The sequence below is a fragment of the Pantherophis guttatus genome, chromosome 1 (genome assembly GCF_059756535.1).
Source record: "Pantherophis guttatus breed Tessera chromosome 1, ASM5975653v1, whole genome shotgun sequence".
NCBI classification, from domain to species: Eukaryota; Metazoa; Chordata; class Lepidosauria; order Squamata; family Colubridae; genus Pantherophis; species Pantherophis guttatus.
The window spans coordinates 252,921,267-252,945,829 of record NC_142063.1 but is presented as its reverse complement, the minus strand read 5'-3'; the positions used below and the strand labels follow the sequence as shown (position 1 = coordinate 252,945,829).

The 24,563-nt window shown below is 38.7% G+C and overlaps 1 protein-coding gene across 50 annotated transcripts in view; it reads left to right on the top strand.

The window, feature by feature from the left end:
* TRDN (triadin) overlaps positions 1-24,563 on the top strand; it is a 233,932-nt gene that overhangs the window by 83,269 nt on the left and 126,100 nt on the right. For 49 of the 50 annotated variants that reach the window (XM_087882735.1, XM_087882727.1, XM_087882715.1 and 46 more), the window contains 6 exons: positions 6,049-6,114; positions 15,373-15,402; positions 18,422-18,484; positions 18,606-18,665; positions 19,339-19,401; positions 20,383-20,445. In XM_087882735.1, the coding sequence (XP_087738861.1) occupies positions 6,049-6,114; positions 15,373-15,402; positions 18,422-18,484; positions 18,606-18,665; positions 19,339-19,401; positions 20,383-20,445 (345 nt within the window). The remainder of the gene's footprint in view (positions 1-6,048; positions 6,115-15,372; positions 15,403-18,421; positions 18,485-18,605; positions 18,666-19,338; positions 19,402-20,382; positions 20,446-24,563) is intronic. The other variant, XM_087882730.1, reaches the window with a different exon arrangement.

Below are 24,563 nucleotides of genomic sequence, written 5' to 3'. Positions count from 1 at the left end.
TATAATCCTTTGAAAATAAAGTATAATCCTACTTCAGTTAGACACAACAGCTAATATTCATTTAAACACATTTATGTAGATAGTTTGGCCTGAATGCAGTATGCCTCTGCCAAGCCTATATTTTGCATGTTAAAAAAAACATGGCTACTACATTGTAAAGAATTATAGAAAACAAGATTAGAAAAAGCTTAGCCTGAGAACTTGAAGAGTCATAGCCACTTAAAATACTAAGTAGATATGCTGTTTTTAAAAAGTAACATTTCCTTCAAGTTAAGCTCATCTTCATAGACATGTTCATTTACGTTGTGCTAGATGGATTTTTCAGCTTCCAAACTCCAGGAATTCCTGGTGATTTATGTCCATCCTGCTTATCTTCTGAACCAGAAAAACCACAACCACAAAACCTAACACAATATAAAGTCCTTCTATGCACTATGACGGCGATGGTGAACCTTTTAGGCACAGAGTGCCCAAACTGAAATGTGCGCATGCGTGTGCATTGCAGAGTGCCAGAAACCCAACGACCAGTTGGCTGAGCTGGGGCAATGGCGCTTGTGCCCACAGAGAGGGCTCTGAGCTGGGGCAACAGCATGTGTGCCCACAGAGAGGGCTCTGCGTGCCACCTCTGGCATGCGTGTCATAGGTTCACCATCACGGCACTATGATCTCGAGGTTTATGATTTCAATAATGCTTACCCTTCTAAATCAAGTCATTTTGGAATTATACAAAATACCAGTAACATCCATAGAATTTGCCTCAGAGAGGTTTCTTGAGAGATCATGCTTGAAGATTTTCCTTTTAAAAAAAAATGTTAGGTAACACAAACTAAATATTTTGATGGTAAAATTTTAATCACCTGATAGATTTTTAAATTATGATCATTCATCTTGTGTGTGTTTGTTTATATGTGTGTGTGTTTATGCAAGCATCTATTAACATTAACCCTCTCTTAAAAATAACTGTAGTATACCAATAGTAAGAGTGGAAGGACATCCTATTACCTTTCTCTGGTCAATAGCTAATCTATTAGATTTTATAAGTATGTAAATGATAAATTGCACTGGTGCTTATTATTGCTCACTAGATGTATTATAGCCTCCCCACAGGACAAACTGACCTCATGGTATCCTGTAGTGTGTGAGATATCAGCAAGAATATTTTCATTAAGCATTTTGATTACAAACTGTGTGTAGCACTTTGTTGCAATTGGAATTGTATCTAATCCCCTGCTTCCAAAAATAGCTGTAATAATGGGATTTCATTATTAACGAGAACTCTACTTTTAAGCCAGCAAACCAAGATGGTGCCATGATTTTATTACACAAAGACTTCCATTGTATTCTGATAGCTGATAGAAGTATGTAATTCACAGCATTTATGTGATGATCTGCCTATGCACATATTGTCATTTGTTGCCCCTATTCCTCAAGGTTCCCTACAAACAAATAAGAAATATATAGTTGAGTAAAAAGCTGGACTTGGAAGTTTTGCCAGACTGTTGGATCATTATTTGAATTTACACAACCCTTGAGGTTGTTAGCCATTTTGTTTTTCCAATGAATGTTCTCTCACACAGAGAATTAATTAATATGTTCAAGAAGTTTTTTTTACAATGACACTGAGATAGTTATTTGCAATGACACTGAGAATGCCCCATTTCCTAATAAAACAGACTAATTAATAAACAGTTACTGCTCTTTTCTTTTTCCTGCTGTTTTTCATGGTAGTGAAAGCTGCCTTATTTCTATAATGTTATGTGTATTTATTGTACACGCTCATTCTCAAATCACTCTGGGGAAAGTATCTGCAAGCATTAATTAGTTCTATTATATTATAATTGCAAATAGTGGTAACAAGGTATTTTATTTGACTTCCATCAAGCCTTAACTTTCTGTTTCTTTACCCTGGTTTTCTTCTTAACTCCTTAATTTCCTACTGTTGGAAAATTGGTTTAGGTTAACCTTGGGCATTTCCTTTGTCTTCTTGCCCTTCTTGGTTTTCTTGTCTTCATGATTTGCCAATTCATACATCTTTACATCTAGCTAGTCTTCTATCCTGACTATGTTATGACTCCTTGAGATTTCCACCACTTTCTTAAACTCTGTGCTCAAGACTAAACTTCTCATATTTCCATCAATTTTTTTTTCTCCTCATTACATTCTGTGTCCACTGGCAAAATCAACTTCCACCTATCTATCAGGTGTGAAGTAATGTTGTTTATAATCTCCTTTCTCCCAAACCTAGTTACCTAACATATTTAAGTATCTCTAATTTTGTGGGTTCTGACTTCCTATAGGATATTTTAGGGAACTGCTTAGACCCAAAATTCTTATTTGTCCCCAAAGGGAAGAAATAGTGGAGAGATTATTAAAGAAGATGTACTTGGGATGTAATTTGGCTTTTTGAACATAACTGTGTTTAAATGGAAAGGTATTATGTTGTGTTGTACCAAAATGGTACAAAAGGATCCTTCAGGCTGGGATCTCCCACGTGGGTGCAGGATTCCTTGCAGTCTAGATGTTGTCCCAGTCTAGAGCCTTCAGTCAAAAATGACATGTACACATAAAAGGAAGAATAACATGACTTTTGCTTTAGCTTTGTCCTGTTGTTGGTTAAGCAAGTTCTGGAGATTATAGAATGATAATGCTGAAAATAAAGATCTCAACAAAAAGATTAGTATTACTGGCCAATATTTTCCCCAGATCAGCGACCCCTCTTTACAGAAAATGTTCTCATTTGCTATTGACTAATATATTGTAATTTACAAAGTTAGAGTCCTGGGAAAACTTTTAAGATGGCTTGACTTGCGTTTTAAGCATTCAAAGCAAATGAGACAGGAGAAGAATGCTATTTAAAATTATGTAGTGATTAGGTGGCGGAAAATATGAGTTACAAAAAGAGACAAATGTGAAATTGTTTCCTAAGAAAATGTGCTGAAAAAATGATTCAGCCTGTTCTTACAAAAATGTCTGGGCCACTTTTGAATTTATTTGGTACATCACACTTTTTCAAAATATAATGTATAAATGAATCACATTATTTTTTCTGGTAAAACTTTACAAACATACAACATGTAAAACATTTGCAGACATAAACGCAAGGTGCAAATACACGTACATGCCTTGCTCCTGTCTTCGTTTCCTTTTTAGAGACAGGAAGAACATGCTGAAACCCACTTAATGGTTCCTCTTGCAATTTCTTAACCCCAATTCTCACAATTTTTCAGTCACCTGCTTCTACCTAGATATGTTCCAGACATTTGGGCAGCATTTCCAGAGCAGAGCTGAATGGTTTCAACTTGCTGCAAGTGGGAGGCAAGAGAGGGAAAGTTACCTGTTATAATGCAACATCTGAAATTTGAGGTATCAGATAGAGATAGATACTTATATTTGTGATTCTAATTTCAGACTAAACTCAATCCTCTCCTAGTTGTAAGAGGCAGGGAGAGAAAAATGTATGAGGTTTACTGAGTTGAAATGTTTGAAATGTACAGTTCCTACATTTTGATATGCTGAGGTACTCTTATACAGGCCTTCCTGAGGAAATAGGCTTATAACTAGGTAATGCTGCCCACTTGCCCTTTCTCCATATTCCTGTTGGTCAGAAAGTTTGGTCATCAAATACTGGAGGTAGAGAAAAAGTAGACATGATAGGTTTCAGGCTGTGGGGTGTCTGTAGCATTATTGCTTAAGTCCAATAGAAGTTGGATACCTTGCCCAAATACTCAAAACTGCCATGTTACCATTGCTCAATTCTATGGAACAGACCCTCTGAACCTCTGAAATCCATCTCATTCTGGAAGAAGAGAGTTTGGTGCTGGCTATCCAGAGGATGGGCTTCACGATTTATTAATTTTTTTTACAATCTAGAACAGCCATTCTCAGCTTGGGAATCTCTTTGTGTTGCTCTTCTCCTAAACTGAAACCGGACAGCTTTGAAATCCTCTCATATGGAAGAGGAGACTTCAAACTAGTTGTGGGTTGAGCCCCCTCCCATGGTTAAGGACTCTTTGATTTAGACATCCTTTCATGGATTTTGGGATTCTGCGTAGCCCAAGCTGGTGCTGGGTGTGATTCAGGGGTAGGTTCTACTTACCTTTATCTACTTACCTTTACTATCAGTTCGCAACGGGAGCACGCACACTTCTGCACAGATAGTCAATTATGATGTTCAGGCAGGTGGGCAGAGCCTCTCGCCGCTTTTACTACTGGTTCTAAAGAACTGGACAGAACCGGGAGCCCACCGGACAGAACTGGACAGAACCAGATAGAACCCACCACTGGTGTGATTCCTCTTAGAAGCAATATGGAGAATGGACGTCTCGGCTTTCTCCCATAGTTCAGTGAAGAAGTTCCTGTCAGCCTTCTTTTATACTGCAAACTCTGTGAGGGAAAAAAAACCAAGGGAGTCACTGAAGCAAAACCACATAGCCACATCATTTAGCTCTTGAAAGGGAGCGGACCAGGCAGGCTTCACTAAGCAGCTTCAAGGGACTGCTTGGTTCAAAGCCTTGTCAAATTGAAGCATGTTGAAATTCCTTTCAGAATGAAAGTGTACCAGAATGACCTCATCCATGTTCAGCCAGAAATTGCATTATATATTTCATAACTTACATCTCCCTTAAAAACTGAGATTTTAAATTCCCACTTGAGGATGGGCAGGTGGGCTGAGTAGGTGTTCAAAGTTAAAATGTAGAAGAGGAAGACTATATTGCCGGGTGTTTGTCAGTATAAATATATTGCAAATTTGTCAAGGTAAAAGTTTCTATGCCAGTGTGTAATAAAGTAACCTAATACGGCAGGCATACATTTTTATGAATGCATTTGACTGTATTATCTCAAAACTTCAAAGCTTTGGCTGTCATAATCCTGATTTATATTACTAATCATTTTTGTGAATTCATGCCTGTTCTCAAGATGTATGGAAAGCAACAGTAGAAGAAATAAGTTATACCAAAGTATTTTATTATATGTATTTTATTAGAGTGAAGGTAGAAAATAGATGGTTCATGTTTAAAAGAGAAACTAGCAGATTCAGAGGACATTTATTGCCAACATATCCCTCATGTAATGGGAGAGGAAAAACATTTTAGCCAGAGTTATTCTACTAGAGTGGACGAGGGTTTTCCCAACCAAATTAAACATGATTTTGCCCTTGATCCTGGAGAAACAATTCCCTTTAGCTTTGGTTATGACTCCAGTGATGTTGCCTATGCTAGCCACCTTCTAGAATGGATAATCTGGGGCTGTGGTCACTTGTGGAAAATGTAGAGGTCTTTCGCCTGTGTATTCTACCCAAAATGTGGAGAGTAGTAATTCTACTTCTTTCAGTAGTGGGTTGCTACCGGTTCTCACTGGATTGGGCGAACTGGTAGCAGCGGTGGCAGGAGGCTCCGCCCACCCACCCAGACGCTTCTGTGCATGCACAGAAGCGCATGCGCATGAGTGAACCAGTAGTGACAGGATTTGGAACCCGCCCCTGACTTCTTCCCTTTCTTCACAAAATGATAATCTCTTTCACTGAAAAATACATCATCTGCTCATGCTACTCTGCAGCTGCTCTCATGCTCCACATTTCTACGAAGGCTTGGTAATATGCTACACAAAGTAAAGCAGCTATTAAAGTATTTAGGTCTCCACAACCTGGTAGACCTTCATGAATTAGAAAAGTCCTTTCTAATTACAAGCAGAAGGAAAAGGGCTTTCAGGCCAACAATCAAGAGCTATAAATGTGTGATGCTTGATTGTATAGATTGATGTTTTTTTAACCCCGAATACAAAGCGATCAGCAAATAATTCAGCATTTTTAATTTCTATGATTTCACGCTCACTCATCTAAAACTTCAAATCAAAGGGGTTTTATTTGTTCTGCCCCTTTTATTTCTAGGAGGTACTTAGCAATATACAGAAGCAATTCAGAAGAAATTCCATTCTGCTGAGGGACTGGTTTTTTTAAAAAAGTAAACTCCAAGTGTACTTCATTATATATTATGTATTATTTTGCATATTATTATAATTAATAGCCTTTCGTGCCTCTCTTGTGTTCAGGATCATATCCCCCCCTATTTTTGGAACAGACCTCGGCAATCACAGCTCTTCTCCCAGCTGCTGAAGGTAAGTTCAGTTAACTTCTATAAAAAAACATTCAGATATGTTTACAGAGTATCTTGACCAAAATAGATACTATTATTCAAACTGATATCAGTATCCTATCCTGGGTCAGGGCTGGGGATGGAGATAAAAGAAAGCTTAACTATATCATCCAATTCAAAATATTGCTCAGGATCAAAACAATACAAAGTTGCTAAGTCAGTCCAAAAGCCAAAGCCAGATCACTCCAAATCCATGCTGAGATTCCCGGAAACACAAGACAAGAGAGAATGAAAATTAGCCTCCACACTGCAAAAATGTGGATGTCAGGGAGGTTAGTCAGGATTCAAATGCAAGGGAATCCACTCACCAGGCTTCTCAAGCAGCCTATTGCTTCCAATAATAAACTCCTCTCAGACAAAGAATGTACTAAAAGTTATAGTTACATGGTCCTTACTCAGTTGGCTTCAGGTTTGATGTGCCTTAAGCTCTACAGATATCGAGCAATTCTTAAATGTACTTTTATTTTCAAGACCTTCCCTTGTACATTTGTACACTGATACAGCTTTAGCTTCTCACATTTGATTCAACATATCTGCCATTTTCATGGACTGTGCTGGTTAATATGGGTCAGAGTCTTGGTCAACATATTCTGGGTTAGTGGAGATTGATTATGGCCAGAGGCAATCTGGGTCATGTGATCCAGAGAGCTTAGTGAGATCGCCTGACTCATCTTCCTTATCTAAGAGCCAAGGTGGTGCAGTGGTTAGAGTGCGGTACTGCAGGCTACTTCAGCTGACTGCTAGCTGCAGTTCGGCAGTTCAAATCTCACCGGCCCAAGGTTAACTCAGCCTTCCATCCTTCTGAGATGGGTAAAATGAGGAGCCAGATTGTTGGGGGCAATAGGCTAACTCTGTAAACCACTTAGAGAGGGCTGTAAAAGCACTATGAAGCGGTATATAAGTCTAAGTGCTATTGCTATTGCTAAGAAGTCTTTTTCAGATGAAGTCGTAACAACCAGGTTTAAGCTACAAAACTAAAATCGAATCAGTTTTGCTCACTCAGTTTTGCACCAGGATTACTTCTAAATTTGATGAAATGTAAAGATTCAGGTTTTAGTCCACTAATATAATTTACAGGATAATTTACCTCCCACTTTTAGAATGGACTGGGAATAAATATTTGTCTTTTCCTGCAGTTTTCTTGTTCTGCTGACGAACATAGTGAGTTCAAGGAGAGAGAAAAGAGTTGCCTCCTTGTTCCTGCCATTGTCATATGTATAGCAGACTAACTCTTTGAAATTTTGGCAAGATAAGCATATAATAATAATTTTGTAAAACTAGGCAAGAAATTGTCAAGTTCTTCATATTACAACATCCTTTGACAATGTCTCCACTTTGTTTCTATAAGAAATAAGTAAATAATTAAAAATGGAAAATATGCTCCCAGAAAAACTACTACAACCCTAGCAGATGTAGAGTGGTAGTGATAGTTGTTTTGGTGCCTGACTCAGCATTGGCTTCTGGAGACTAGATTAGTCCCTGGATTTTCCTTAGCAAGAATTTCAGAAATGGTTTGCCATTGACTTCTTCCAAAGACTGAGAGATAGTGACTGGCCCAACTATCATCCAGGTCCAAGGTCATCCAGTTGGCTTGATGTTGAGTAAATCATGTTCTCCCAGTTTCTAGTCTTGGGTCTTAATCACTGAAACAAACTGGCCACCATTTCATATGCCCAGTAGTACAACTGTTTAATTCTTTCTCTAAGTATATTTCCATTTCTAGATTTTTTTTTCTCTAAACATACTTTCTCTTAGATAAAGACTGGAATGTCTCATTCTTTCAAGAATATCTAGAAACAGGGTACTACATTAATCAATTAGTTTCCCTTGAAAAAGTTCCAAGCAAAGCTTTTCTTGGTCACCCAAGAAACCACAAGCATGAGGTATTTAGAGATCTAGCATATAAGGTAAGAGTACAATCACCATGTAGGAAGCAGGATGAGTAGGTAATAAGAAGCAGATCAGTGCTTACCTTAATGAGACTGTAGCACCTGAAGATGATAGTTTCTTCCCAAAAATGAGATGATAGTTTGACTTCCATTTCCTGTAAAATATTCTCATATAAATAGGTAGAGCTGAATTCACAATTTAGTACCCAAATGCCTAATGTTAGGCAGGACATGTTGCTTCTGCTTTTGATGGATGCATTTCTTCATCTTATAAAAAAACAAAAACAAACAAACAAAACTTAAGATGCTGTTGTGCCACCCTATTTATTTATTTATTTATTTATTTATTTATTTGTTTGTTTGTTTGTTTGTTTATTTATTTATTTATTTATTTATTAAATTTTTATACCGCCCTTCTCCCAAAGGACTCAGGGCAGTGTACAGCCAAGATAAAAAACCAACAATATAAATGATAAATATAATGATAAATATTCATTGTGTTAAGTTGTAATTAGTGTTTTAAACTCTGATTTAGTTCTTAATTTTCAGAATTATGAGTTACATATTGCTTTTGCTGATCCTCAAAGGAATTGTAACCATTATGGAATTGGCTGTGTATATATTTTATACTGGTGGTGCTATATGTAATCATATTCATAAATCGATGCACGCAGCTGCAGAAATTGAGAAGATATAGCCCACACACACACACAGCTGAATCCATAGAAAGGTGGACCCAATTTTTCCTCAATAATCCCAATATCAGGAGTTAATGAAATTCATTCAAGGAAAGAAGCAAAGGAAAAAAATAATAATAAAAGACATGCTTTTTGTAAAGTCCCGGGCATAGTGGTCAGGCAGTGATCTAAATTTGAGAAAGATGTAGGAGAAATCTGGATATGTTTCTGGACATTATTTCTGAAGTATTAAAACCTAAATTGCTTCCACCTGTCCTGTCTGATCTGGCAAGAAAGGACATACTATCTACTAGGGAATGTTGGCTAGCTAGATCCAGAAGGCATGGGTTAGAGCAGATATCTATAAAAGTGAGAAAAGTAGAGATGTTCCAAGAAGGCTACACAATATGACTCAGTATTGAAAGCAATGTAGAATGGTTTTTACGTAAAACTAATTTCAAAGTTCTGTAATTCAGGATATATATTATCAGGAACAAAATAATTCATTAAGAAAATATTTCTCCCAGACTAAGTACTGATTAATCTTTTTGCATGATTATCTGTGCATGTCTAGTCCCTACCAAATTAATCGTGTCCTACAGAGGTGGGTTTCAGCAGGTTCTGACCAGTTCTGGACAACCGGTAGCAAAAATTTTGAGTAGTTCAGAGAACTGCTAGTAAAAATTCTGATTGGCCCCACCCCCATCTATTCTCTGCCTCCCAAGTCCCAGCTGATTGGGAGGAAATGGGGATTTTGCAGTAACCTTCCCCTGGAGTGGAGTGGGAATGGAGATTTTACAGTATCCTTCCCCTGCCATGCCCACCAAGCCACGCCCACAGAACTGGTAGTAAAATTTTTTGAAACCTACCAACTGATGTCCTAGTATGAGAAACATCACTTTTGGTTCCATTTCTCTGAAATTGCTATTTTTTTATTTCTTTTTTTATACTGAATTTCCATATGATGCCAGCTTCAAATCAATCTATTCCAGTATTTTCTTTGCTACTTCCATGTTTTTTTCCCCCCAGCTTGTGGCAATTTTCTTCCAATCTTTCATAAAATATGATGGCATGTTTATTGTGGCTTGTAAGAATTATTCTATGTTTAATTAATTTAGGCTGTCTCTGATTCATTTTCAGAGTAGCTTGAGGATAACTGATGAATTGCCCATTTACTCATCAATTTCTATTTCTCTCAGGGAGCTTCACTTTATTTATAGTTTTTCTTCCTATTATAATGCTATTTCATTATAAAAAATATGGAAAAGTAATGAAAAACCTAGATGCTTAGCCACTCCTTTCGGATGGAATACAGAAGCATGCTAATTTCTTAACGCATTATGGTATGACTTGGGCCCAGAGATGGGGCCAGCATATTTATTTACACCTTTTAGCTTAGTAAACCTTCATTACTCTGAAAACCTGGCCTGGAAACTTTATCAAGGTGAAAATGAATCAGATTTCAGTTCAGTTGTGGGACTATGGAAAGTTAGGTAGATGACATGTAGAAGTCTCTGGAATTTACTGTTGAAAGGACAATGTCCATCAATATAAAAAGAAAATGTATTTAAAACAAATCTCCCTTGTGGGATATAGGCAGTATGGAAACATAAAATATAAATAAATAAATCTTTTGGGGATTTTTTTTTAATGATTTCATTTGATCCAATGAAGCTTACCCATAAACAATGTTGCTAATGTGGTCACCAACAGGTTCACAATTAAAATAAAATGCCTGGCATACAAATAAAAGCATAGGCAGTGGAGCTGTAGCTACTGCCAAGCATTTCCACTGCATCCTTGGCATTTTTATTTCATTTTGCATTTGGAATTCACTGCCAATTAACTTTGGAGGGCCAAACTTCCATATTATACTTTTAAATCTGAAGGCAGTCTGTTTTCTGCTACCTACTACCTTCCTTAATGGGTTACCATACTTTAAAGGACTTTAAGCATACTGACCTGCAAAAGAAAATTTTAAGCTCCTCCTATAGAGAGCGAAGTTGAATGCTCACAGAAGATCCACAACAGATTCACATCATTTGAGTGCAAGAATATTGAATGTGCCTTAGCTATCTATTATTCCATCCCAACAGCAAAAAAAAAATATAGGCTGGAAAGGTAATAAACAGCAGAGTAGAAGATTTCAGACACTTAGGGAAGCTATGCTGTCTCCCGGAATGAGCTATCTGCATCATTATATCTTAGCTTTCTTAGTCCCAAAGGGTTTGGCTGTATCCAATCCAAATAACAGACAAGGTGTTTAAAAACATTAGATTAATTTATACTGTAGTGATTGCAGTACCTATTTCTGTCTTAGCATTCTTGAGACAAGTCGGAACAGATGGGATTCAGAATTAAAAAAAAATAGCTACTCTCAAAATCTCAGATTGATTTTATTTACATTTCCTTGACCTTTGTAAACTGCCTGATTACATCAGGATGGCACAGCTATGCAATGCTGAAGAGAAGAATAGAAGCTAAACAAAACACTCATTAAAAAAAAAAAGAATGTTTGAAGAGACCCTGTCAGATGAGATGAGCTCAGAGGCACAGCAGGCTTCAGAGAAGTTCTAATATACCAGGAATATCATTTCTATTCTCAGCTGATTTCAATGAATATTAATACTTTGAATACTTGGAAACTGAGAATAGCCAATATATTAACTGTTTCATAAAATGAAATGATTTAGTTAGGAATTCTGGAAGCACCAGTCACAATATTCCTAGATGCCACAAGGTGAGGAAGGCTGAAAGAGAATATACCCTTAAATAGTATAAATAGAACTGATTTGGCTAAAATGAAATCTAGCATTTATTTTAAAATTATTTCATGCTATCTCAATAATGCAGTATTAGTGGGGACTGGTATAGATATGAAATAGAGATCTAACTCAAGCTTAATCTGTTTTATATTGCCAATTAACTTTGGAGGGGCAAACTTCCATATTATACTTTTAAATCTGAAGGCAATGTTTAAGGGAAATCAAGCTACTGATTTCACAAAAATGTGTTTCGATAACCATTCTTACAGTTTTGATCAGAAGCACCAAATGCACCCAGGCTCCAACTGAAGGAAGCTTCCTGCTTATTCTTTTTGCTTCGATATGTTCCTCTTTACCGCCAGTCTTTTGGGGCCCTTTTCTTACCTCCTCCTTTTGCTGATGATGGATGGGCAGCAAGCTGTTTCTGAATCAGCACTAATGTCACTTACTTACTCCCTGTATCATCTTGGAACTTAAAGTGTGAAAATACAGAGCTTGGTAACGTGTATCTTCGGAGAGTCTCAGTTGTGTAGCACTATGCCATCTAACTCAAGTGCTTTGCTATATTTAGAGATTCTCATCACAGGCAGATCAACAGGCAGTTGCTGCACTCTAATCTACTTTGAAGGACACTTGGCATAAATCCAGTGCTGCTCCTCCTTGCCTTCTTCCATCTCTTAAAAACACTTGACATCACAGGTGGAAGACATAAGATGTTGTAGAAGTCATTGAAGACCATTTTAGAGCAATGTGCCTGACCTTTTGAGGCTTACATTAAAACCTTTCTTATTTTTCTCATCACATCTTCCAATCTTTCTCTCCTTCACTGACTTTCCAAAGTTCATTTTTTTTACTTTAGAAAGAGAGCTTTTTTATTTAGGAATTTTCTAGGACCTTGTTCCATTAATGTAGGGTTATGGAAAGTAAAACGTATTTTGAAAAAAAAGTAACATTCAAGGAAAACCTTGGTAATAGTTCTTTGTTTCGGATAAGATCGTGCATTCTGAACTGGAAATGGCAACTCTTGTTAAAGTCTGGATGAGGTCATATGTCATGGCAAAGTGAATGTGCAGGCTCAGTTTATTCATTTCTGTTGTGAAATATTGAATATATTTGATGTTTATCAGGCTATGGATGGGAAAGCTTTTTTATTGAGCAGATATATTTTGAAGTAGATAAACAATCTGGGATTACATGCAAAGTTGGTTTCTAGGATCTGGCTTCTGCATAATTTAGAATTAAGAAATCTTAATGGGGAAATCTTTGACCCCATGTTCAGCCCAGAATGACCTTTAAGAAACACAATTACTTAATTTATTTAAGGTATAAATCCATTCCTGGCTACCTGCAAGCTACCTCTGCTTCTTCACCTAATTTGCAACTTTGTTGTAATTTGTGAAATGCAAAATCTATGCTGAGAGTCATATAATACATATTAGAACTGAGTGGGTGGAATGACATAAAATTATTGTCCAAATCTATTTATTTACTTTTGAAAGAGCATGCACTAATAGCACCATATTTTCTACTCCATTTTCCCATTGAATGCTGTATATTATTGTCCCTTAGTGTCATAGTTTAGGTTTGCCAGTTGCTTTTCAACTTTCATTATTAGGGTCACTTCAAACAATTTCTTAGTTTGCTCATATGGGACTTAAAATGAATTTTTGGATGGAATGAATTTATGACCAGAATGATGCTAATAGGAATATTTATAACTCTGATTACTTGATAATGAAAAAGGATTCTTACCTGGTACTTAATTTAGGAAGAAACAAGTGCCTCCCACTAAACACCACAGATTTTTTTATTACGCATAAACTTTGTTACAATTTTTTCTGTGTTCATTTTTCCTTCTGCCGGTTGTCCTAGTTTCCAGATATATGTGCATATTGCATGAATTTAGTGTGCATACTTGCACCTTGGGGTTTTTAAGCACCCCTCCCCCCAAAAGTACACCTTTGGTTCACCTTTGCCCAGGAAATTCAGGGAGTTGCAGTTCCAAAGACACAGAAGAAGGAAGTGTTTTGACCTAGGCCCAAGTAGTTATTACCAGACGCAATCAGTCCTAAACAAACATATTTTATTAGAACAGCTGAGAATTGTTTCATTCTCAGCTTAGTCCAAATTAAGTCCAAAACAAATCCTTCATAAACAGTCCTGCAGCCTTATCACCAACCTTTGTCTACTTTGGCACCCTGCCAAAGGATTTTCTTGGCAAAAGTTCAGAAGCAAGAGACACTGACAAGAAGCAAATGTAAAAACATTGCTTTCCTACAAAGATCCCAAGAGCCGTTGCTGCTCTTTTAAGTCTTCTGGGAGGGGCCAATCATCTCCTGGCCTTACTCCCGAGTCATCCTTTTTGCTTTAGCTGCTCTTGCCTTCTGGCAGCTCTTTGCATGCATGCACTAGGAACAAGTTCGTCCTGTTCCTCTGCCTCTCTGCTATCCGCCTCTGGAGACTCCGGAGTCCACACATCGCTCCCAGATGGCCCTGGTCCTATCTCTGCCTCTGACGCAGAGCCCTCGTCTGGGCCTTCCCCTGACTCCAGGACAGACCCATTGTCCTCCCCAGCCTCCTCATTGTCCAACTCTTTTTTTTTTTTAATTTGATTTATATGCCACCCTTCTCCGGAGACTCAGGGCGGCTTACAATGCGCTAAGCAATAGCCTTCATCCTTTTGTATATTTATACAAAGTCAGCTTATTGCCCCCACAATTGGGTCCTCAATTTACCTACCTTAGAAAGGATGGAAGGCTGAGTCAACCTTGAGTCTGGTGAGATTCAAACCTGCAGTAATTGCAGGCAGCTGGTCTTAATAACAGGGTGCTTTAGACCACTGTACTACCAAGGCTCTTGGTAGCACAGGACTCTGCTGCCAGCTCCACAAGCTGCTGGCAGACCACAACAGGAAGGTTGCTAGTGTCTAATAGTATTGCACACATGTTAGAGATGAAAGTAAAGGCCTTAATTCCGTTTTTCTGGCATTTTCAGAACAGTTGTTACTATCTAGTCCAGGGATGTCAAACTCAAGGCCCACGAGCTGAATCCGGCCCATGGGGTGCTTAGATCTGGCCCACAAGGCCAACCTGGAAACAGCAAAGGACTGGCCCGCGGTGCCTCTGCCACAAAAACGGAGCTCGTTTTCCCTGGCAGAGAGTTGCAGGAGGCTGTTGCTGCTGAAAGCAGAACTCGGGAGCCCATTTTCGCTGGCAGAGCACTCAGGCCACCACAGGTGCCCCTGACATGAGTGATGTCAAGCTGGCCGTGCCCTCCCTGGCCACACACACCCTGGTCCCCCTAGTTCAAACACAACCCTGATGCGGCCCTCAACAAAATCAAGTTTGACAGCCCTGGTCTAGACCTTTCTAGTTAATGTACGTGAAACCAAATGCAAACAAAGTTTCTGCTTCTTGGAATTTTTTACACTCGGGTAGACTCTTTGTGTACAAAGAATGTATCTGACCTATTGATATATTTGTGCTGGATTGGAATGATAAATCTGAGTTGGTTCATGGCTGTGAAGTGTAAAGAAAAATGGTATATATTTTTAATATAAAAGAAACTACTCATGGCTGAATAATCTAACAGATATTTCATTGCACTGTGGATATCACAATATTGGCACACAGGCAGAATCAATTTTGTTTTCATACCTCTTTGTAAATCTCTTCTCTCCCATAGCACATGGATGGTGCTTATATTTATGGAACCAATATGCAGAAAGACTGTAGGTTTTATAGCTTTTAAGAACATACCTGCTTTGTAATACTCACAATCACATATTTGCTGGCGCTTCTGCAAACATGCTATCCTTTCTCATCCCTGGTAATTCATTGTTTGCATTCCTTGGTTTAACTTTTTAAAAATTATTCTTTTGCTCATACAGTGGGAAAGCTTAACCTGACAGCTACAAAAAGTAAGTAGTGTATATTGTATTTTGTTGTTTGCTTTTGGCTGGATAACCATACCAGTTCCATCTGAAATGGTCATGTGATTTGAGGATAGACTCTTCTAGTATCCCAGAAAAACTTCTTGTGTATTCAAATCAGCATGTGTGGGAAGAGTTAGGATGTGCCCAAAAAAACCATGATCAAGCTAACTTAATCCTGTGTCCTTTGGAGGGAAATGCAGAGGATTCCAGATCACATGTAGATTTCAAAGGTCCTCCTCTGAAGATAGCCAGGTTGTATAAATGAATGCAGGACAGAGACTAGTTAGTGCTACTCTCTTCTCCCTTTGTAAGTTGATAAAATGTGTGAGGCATTTCTCTGTATATTGGCAATAAATAACAAAATACGTTAATATCAGTGACACTGAAATTGAGGGCAGAGTTAAAGATAAAACGTCATGTTTGCTTTTCTTTTCCTTCTCTCATGCCTAAAGTTTCTTAGTCATTTGTTGGAGAAGCAGCTCCTAATCATGACTGATCTTAAATCCATAAAATATATTTTAGCAAATTAACTGAATATGGGTTTATTAGAAAAACAGCTTCCTCTCTTACTTCTTTCTCTTCCTTCCAGACACTTGGTATAACCACGTTGTGTTAACTGCAATATAGGTCAATTGTAGCATTGCAGGTTGCAAATGGGAGCACATACGATTGAATGCTCTTTTGTTTGTTTTTTTAAACAAACAAAATAAGAATTGTCTAAAGACAATTCATTTGAATGATTTGGAGCTAATCTGTCCCCAATAAATTTTGAATTTATTTAGACTTCTGTTTCTGTGGTTGTTTGTTTTTGCCTTTGCCTCTATATGCATAACTCTGACTCAGTCACTGTCTCTGGCTTTATCCATCTCCTTCACTGTCTCTATAATTATCCATCTCTGTCTCCATCTCTGCCTCATTTATATAATCTGTATTTGGATCTATTATCCAGTCTGTGTCTGCAGCCTGAAGGGATGTAACTGAGACACAAACTGATGAAACTGAAGAAGGCTAATTGGCTACTCTATCAGGGGGTTAAACAGAGCTCCCTTGGACCTGAGGGAAGCCTTTTAGATGGGGTTCCTCAATGGAGAGGGCCTTAGTAGCAGCAGATTTGAGCTGAATGATCATTGACCTGCATTGCATCAACATATTCTCACTTCTAGATCCAGAAAGGATCTGTCTCCCGCTTCTTCAGAAGATAGCCAGGCATATTCAAGACCCTTCCCTCAGATAAGCCCCTGCAATTACCCTTAGACCTATTTAGCTAGGGTAGAAAGCTTGGATGAACATTAAAGGGCAGCGAAGAGTTTTCAGCTCTTTCAGCTGCCCTTCTCTTTTTCCTTCAGGAGCACACGAAAAGGAATAGAGCATTCAGGAGCAATCAGCATGGAAGCTGCCAGAGACTCTAATGGCTCTGTTTCTTATACCTGCCACAACAGCCACAGCAGAGTTAGTGGCTCTTCTGTCACTCACTCTGCCTTCTTTTAGAGCTATCAAGCAGCATGTAGTTGACAACTGGACGTGGCAGCAAGGAGTCAGAGAAAAGTTGACTAGGCTACCATCCAATCACTTTCAAATATAGCAAACCAGATAAGATAGCCTTAATCACATTACTATTTTATTGAAGGTGTAGGCTAAGGAGCGGGTGACAACTGAAAGCCTGGTGGACTCCCCTTTATTATATGTACAGCATTACTCTTCATCTAATCATCTTTTTAAAAATGTGTACAGGCTGCTATTATGTGGAGGAATGCAACATAATTTGAGACTGGACATATATATATATATATATGTAAAGATTTCCCTGTCCGATCATATCTGACTCTAGGGCGCCATCTTCATCTCCATTGCTTGGCCAAGGGAGCCAGCATTGTCCGAAGACATTTTCTGTGGCCTTGTGGCCAGCATGGCTATATGCCAAAGGCACACAGAATGTTGTTACCTTCCCACAAAGATGGTACCTGTTAATCTAGTCACATTGGATGCTTTCAAACTGCCAGGTGGGCAGGAGCTGGGTCAACAATGGGAGCTCACTCCATTGCACGGTGCAAAGCCAGGCTGTCAGCTGTCCAGCTCAGAATCTTTAACCTCATTTACCTTTGGAAAAAAAATCAAAGAACACATCTAAATTATGAATCTGAAGTTTTGGAGTGGTCTTATCCAATCCAGCATAGAACTGTAGATTGCCAGGATCATCTATTCCTTGTGTGAATGAAGTTTAAATGCATTTGCCCTCATCCATTTCATTATGGTATCAGATATCTATATCAGATGGTTGAATCTATGTGGATGAAAAAGAGAGACACAGAGAGGATTATCACCAAAATGTAGATGTATCAAAGCTTTAGAACCTGGATAGTTTCCTAGTGTAGTTTATTATATACAGTAAATAGAGTGAGTAATGCGATAGAGGGACCGCCTTCCAAGACCACTTTTCCAACAATGTCAAGACTGACCATTAAAAAAAATGCTTCTAAATTCTATCCCATTCAAATGCTCTGATCATCAGATATAATGGCTGAAATCCAACGGTGCTGACATTTTGCTTTTCAGCCCTAAAGAACAAAATAAACACATTATTTGTGCCCAGTTATTATCACAGATGATCAAAGTACTTTCTGTCCCTAATGAGGTAAAAATGAAGTCGAAGTGTATCAAAATTATCCTGGGTGGTCCAGAAATTCAGTTATCCCTCCATTCAAATGTCAATCAACTGCACTGCTGTTCCACAGTATGGCATTAGCCTACTTTAAAAAAAAAAACACCTTCTGAAGTTGTTTTTCCTAGCCTTCCCCCACTTCTGTGTGAAGTCTTTTTCCTCCATTAAAATGAATAGGCTGTTGACTAGGCAACATTTTGTGCTGTTTATTTTATTTTTAGATTCAGAGGTATTTTATTTTTCCAAGTACAGAAGTAGAAAGTAGAAAAGGTTCTGTCATTTTGACTACTAATTCTTGAATAAAAATGCACTTTGAAATAATTTCCTTTTAAATTTATTCTTTAGAAGTGGAAAAAGGAAAAAAGGTGGTTCAAGAAAAGAAAGCTATTCCACAAGTTATAAGAAAAGGTAGGGTATTTATTATTTTAAAATAAAGCAATTAATTTGCTTCATCTTTAAAGGGCTCTAATATGCCTATTGTATTTAAATAAAATGAAACCAATTAATTAGCCTTTGATTTATGTCTTAGAAGAAGAGAGGAAGAAAGTAACTGCTGAGAAGAAAGGTGTTCCTGAAATTAAAAAGAAAGGTAAGTTATTTGCATAAGTATTGCATTATTAGATTGCTGCTGTATTATATAGGTATATGGTTATTTTTGAAGTATCACAAATTTGTATCAAATAATCAAGTAGTCATAGAATCACCACTATAGTAAGATGGAGACTAGAATATATGTGAATATATGTGATGCTCGTAAAAGGAAGAGTGAAGCTTCAATTGCACAATCACAGTTGACCTTTTTTGGGTGAATTCCATGGACATATCTGTAGCATTTGGAAAGAGAGTATCAGACTGAGCCCAAAGGTGGGCTCAAACGCATCACCACTCTGGGATCCTATGCCCCTGAAAGAGACCTAAGTCCAGAGAGGCGTGGTGGCCTAGTGGTGAAGATGCTCACTTCCCACTCAGAAGGTTGAGAGTTCAGTCCCAGGTAGCAGCAGCAGATATTTCTCTCTTAAGGCACAAAGAAAAAATATCTGCTGTGAACTTCCCATGTAGGTGTCAGGAAACTGTTTTGTAGGGGATAACAATTTAAATGAAATAATATGTACATTCATCATGAGATGTAAGCTTAATGCCTGCTGACACAGAACTCTAAATTACAGCTGTTTGTCTTAATGTTGAATGGACAGAATCAGTTGAGCCTCTTTTTCAGTTTATTGGCTACTTCTGATCCAAAGCCATGTCTTTTTCATATTTAGAAGTGGAAGAAGAAAAAAAGATAATCCATGAGAAGAAAGATGTTTCCGATATTCAGGCAAAAGGTATGCTTTTGGACTGTGATTTTTTTTTAATTGTATCATTAACACAATAGTTTAAATATAAGGAATTATATATAAATATAATCTCATTGCACATTACATCCTCCAGTAGAAGTGTTGTAATCTGTACAGATTATTGAATCCCACTGATGTCAGTGAGCATCTCCCAGGTACATAACATTCTTTACTTTCGTCATTAACCAGCAAAAATTTACTGTCAAAACTAGAATTAAAGCCATATCATTGTGCTAATATAAGAATAACTAAATGTAGGGAATTATAAATATAAATTTATTATTGGCACATAATATCACAGTCATTAAAATGATAAGTAAATAACCTATGAATTCAGTGCTACATAAATTTATGTATTTGGTATACTATTACACACACAAACAGGGAGGGGGGGTAAATAATGATAATATTGATGTAAACATATATGATATAGATACATAGATGATATAGATCCATGATGGCGAACCTATGGTGCATGTGCCACAGGTGGCACACAGTGCCCTCTCTGTGGGCACATGAACCGTTGCCCCAGTTAAGCTCTGCCGTGCATGTGCGAGCCTCCTGCCGGCCAGCTGGTTGTTGGGTCTCTGCTGTGCATGCAGGGGTGCATGCATATGAGGGGGGCACGCATGTGCAGGGGGTGCATGCAGGGGTGTGCGGATGCGTGGGGGTGAGGTGTGTGCAGGGCAGCACGTGCATGTATGCATGGGGGTGGGGCACATGCACGGGGGCACGTGCACATTGCATTTTGGGGGTTCGGGCATGCATGCACACACGCTTTGGCACTCAGTCTGGAAAAGGTTAGCCAACATTAATATAGATAGATATATCTCCTCCAAGTATGTTCAAATTTAGACTGAATTCAATATTCAATCATTCAAAATGATAGCATACATTTTTCATAAGCTTGCTGAAGTATGTGATTTACTTTTCCAGCATAAGAAACATCTTTTTAAAATTAATTTTTAGGGAAAAAAGAAGAAAAAAGGAAAACTCCTGAGAGGGCAGCATTCTCTGTAGTTAAAAAAGCAGGTAAGAAATACTGTATATTCTGTTACTCTCTTCAGTGAAATCTGATTAGTACCTGAGTTTATTTTTTAGATAATTAACTGAATGGGTATGTAAATGTTGATTTTTTAAAATGTTCTGAATTTAGTATTTTTTAAAATCAAAAATGATTTTTCACTTCAGATTTACATTGTGCCTAAACCTGAACTTTTAACTTGGTCCTTTTTTGTTTTTAATAGTATTCATTATTATAAAATTATTACATCCTTGTATTTATGGCATAAGATTATGTCAACATTTTCTTAATACAATATAATAAGGTATTTTGCTAGCAAATTTTCATAGTAAAAATTAATGAGAATTAGTCAGGGCTCTTACATACTGTACATGAACAGTTCTTCAAAGAAATTAATGTTTGTAGAAAATAAGTACTTATAAACAAATATGACCATAATAACAAAAATATATTTTATGACAAGTAATTCAGTTTGTGGACTGGAAGTCCAGATATGTTAATTTTTTTAGTTGCATGAACTTTCATCAAAACCTTCACCGAAATATGGCTATGCTGGAACGCTACTCAGGATACTGGGAAGACACAGTTGAAACTTCATATGACCCACATCTTCTCCATCTCTAGGGACATCTGTAGGAGAAGTAAAGAAAAAGCAATATGGCAGCCATACCAACACAATCAAAGCCCCATTCCCTTTTCTATGCAGAACAAATGTGACATATAGAAAAAGGGGCAGAACTTCTGTTAGGCAGTTGCAGCTGTTATCCTCATGTTTATGACCCTTTCTTTTGCTCATATCTACTCATCGTTGTGCTAATTGCTGCACCCTACTAGCTCTCCTCCGAATAAGATATCAACAAAAAGCTGGGTGGAATTAGATCTAAGTTCCCGAAGTAGAAAGTAAAACTACAGTATAAGAATGAAAATGCATTGCACTCATTTGTCAAAATCAAAAGACATTTTGCATATTTGGGAATTGAACTCCCATTTTATTCATACCTACTTGAAATTAAATTCCACCAATCTCAGTAAGCTTATTTCTGAATAAATTTACAATATATAAGATGTCATTAGAATAGAAGGATCTTGCAACAGTAACTCATAACTTTATTTTTAAAATAGCTTTATTTTTAATTTTTAATAACAGAGTTATCCTGATGGTCCTATAGAGAACGATAGGATGCTGAAGATAGTTTGACTTTATGGTTCTATGGCTTTATCTATTCAGGTTTAGTTTCACCATTGATGGTCTGGTTTGTATTGCTCTTAACTTCTGTAAACCAGTGAGGGCCTGTGTGATTACGGCAACAATAAAATCTAATAAAGAAACATATAAATATTTAATATACCTGTGTAGTCCCACATCTCCAGAGGCTTTTCCAATCAATGTAAGTTGAGGAGAGAAATTGTTATATATTCGTCTGTAACATTCCCAGATACTCCTCTAAAACTGTTGTAAATGGAAAACTTTATGTGTCCATTCAAGCTGAGCTCTCCTGGAATTTGGCTAGTGTTTATATGCGCCTCATTCCCTCTCACCCCTACCCCTCTTTACAGTATATTGGGAGAAGGTCATTGTGCAAACAGGATATGACTGAAAGTTGCATTGTAATTCCAGAAGTTGACACCGTGTTTTCCCAAAACTAAGACATGTCCTGATAATAAGCCCAATTGGGCTTTTGAGTGCATGCGCTAAAATAAGCCGCCCCCCCAAATACCTAGATGCATGAATGGGGGGGAGGGAAGGGAGGGGGAACATCAGAGCCGCTGCTGCCCAAGATCAGCAGGCCAGATTTGGTGAGACAGACATACCACTGCCACTCAGGAGAAGAAGAGAAAGAGGAGTCGCTGTGAGAGAGTCCATTTCTGATGTTCTTCTCCTTCCAGGTGGTGGCAGCACGTTCAGCTCCCCGAATCTGACTTGCAGATCTCGGCTGGCAATGAGGAGTGGCAGGTGGGGAGGGGTGGGGCGGTGGATAAGTGAGATGCATGGAGCGAGATGGGGCTCCCCTTGCCATCTCTTTTCCCCACCCCCCCTTGCCAGGCATGGCAGGAGCTGGAAGTCAGGTAAGACACAGCGGAGCAGCAAGACATGTGTCTTACCTGACTTCCAGCTCCTGCCATGCCTGGTCAACAGCTAATGGAGGAAAGTCCATCCATCTGTGAGAAAGCGTGGCCAACCACTGAGGGGGGAAGGGAAGAGAGGCACCCGCTCCTGCTCAGCCCTTGAGATACTCTGTCTTGAGATGGCTGAGGCAGGTGCCATGGTTCCGGACGGTGAGCGCAAGCAGCTTGTACTTGTCCTGCAGGCCGGCCGAGACAGTAAGCATCTCCTTGAGGAAGGCCCACGCATGTACCAGCATTCCCAGGAAGTCGTCATTGAAGCATCTCTCCTTGTGGCTCTCATGCTCCTGGCCTTGCTGAAACTTGTTTTCCAGCTCCCCCAGTGACTTCTCTGAGTTGTCGGGCATGAAATAGTGATGCAACGTCCAAATAGTGATTGAACAGCTCAGCAGCCACATCGAGAGGAGCCTCATCCTGGGGGGGAGGGAGGGAAGCTGCCCTAACACCCTAAGTCTCCTGAAGTGGAGGAGGGCAAAGGCAACTCTGGTCGTGCCTAGTTTCAAGTCCTCTGGTTGCGGCCGCCTTTCTTTCAGGGCTTCATTGGGACCCGCTGGGAAGCTGTCGCTTGGCCCTTCTCGCTCCCTGCAGAGAGTTCTCCTTTGCACCCGATTTGCCCACAAGAACTTCAGGGTTTGTTTTTTTTTTTTGTGACCTGATCCTCACTGACAATGCTGCAGGCAAGAACCGGCCACGCCTATCCCGCTTCAGGGATAAGACCCCCGAAAATGCCAAGGCCATATTTTGGGGGTCAAAAGAAAATAAGACCCTGTCTTATTTTCAGGGAAACACGGTATATTGAAAAATGATTTTTATAGCATTATTTATATATAATAATATATAAAGGGACATGGTGGCTCAGTGGCTAAGATGCTGAACTTGTCGATCAAAAGGTCAGCAGTTCAGCGGTTCGAATCCCTAGTGCTGCATAACAGTTCAGCGGTTCAAATCCCTAGTGCTGCGTAACAGGGTGAGCTCCCGTTATTTATCCCAGTTTCTGCCAACCTAGCAGTTCGAAAACACATAAAAAATACAAGTAGAAAAATAGGGACCACCTTTGGTGGGAAGGTAACAGCATTCCGTGCGCCTTTGGCATTGAGTCACACCGGCCACATGACCATGGAGACGTCTTCACACAGCGCTGGCTCTTCAGCTTTGAAAGGGAGATGAGCATCACCCCTAGAGTTGGGAACAACTAGCACATATGTGCAAGGGGAACCTTTACCTTTACCTTTACCTTAAATGTCATATGCAGATATTATAGTGTAATGCATGGCATCATGACTATTAGGAATATATAAAAATTGGTCAGTTTATATGACATTGTTGTTTCATCACACAAACCCTAATGGGGCAGATACATGTAATTGGGTGAGGTAACCTCTCAAATAACCTGCCCCCATGTCATGTAAGGCTTTAAAGATCACAACATCTTGAACTGGACCCAGAAGCAATCTGGTAACCATGGAGCAGAAGCTTAAGTGCACCAGGTTAAGCTTCTGGATACTCTTCAACAACAGCCCCATGTAGAATGAATTACAGTACTCCATCTGAGATGTGATTAGGGCATAAGTGACTTGACAGGTAGGGTTGCAACTGGCATGCAGCATGAAGCTGTGCGAAAGTCCTCCTAGCCATGACTACAACTTGCACTTCAAACAAGAGTTATGAATTCAGAACAATTCCCAGATTGCACATTGGGTCTGTCTGGAACAATTGCAACCCATCTAAAGCCAAATATGGTAAATCCTAAAATATGGAAGGTTCCCCAACCCCAAAGCCACTCAGTCTTGCCCGGATTCAGCTGAAGCCTGTTGTTCCCCATCTAGACCCTCCAGGTCTCCAGGCACCAAGAAAAGATATCAACAGCATCATTTAGCTTAACAGGGACAGAAGTGTATAGCTGGGTATTATCAACATATTGATGATACCTAGCCCCATGATCAATAATCTCACTCATTAGCTTCATATAGATGTTAAACAGAAATGGAGATAACACAATGCA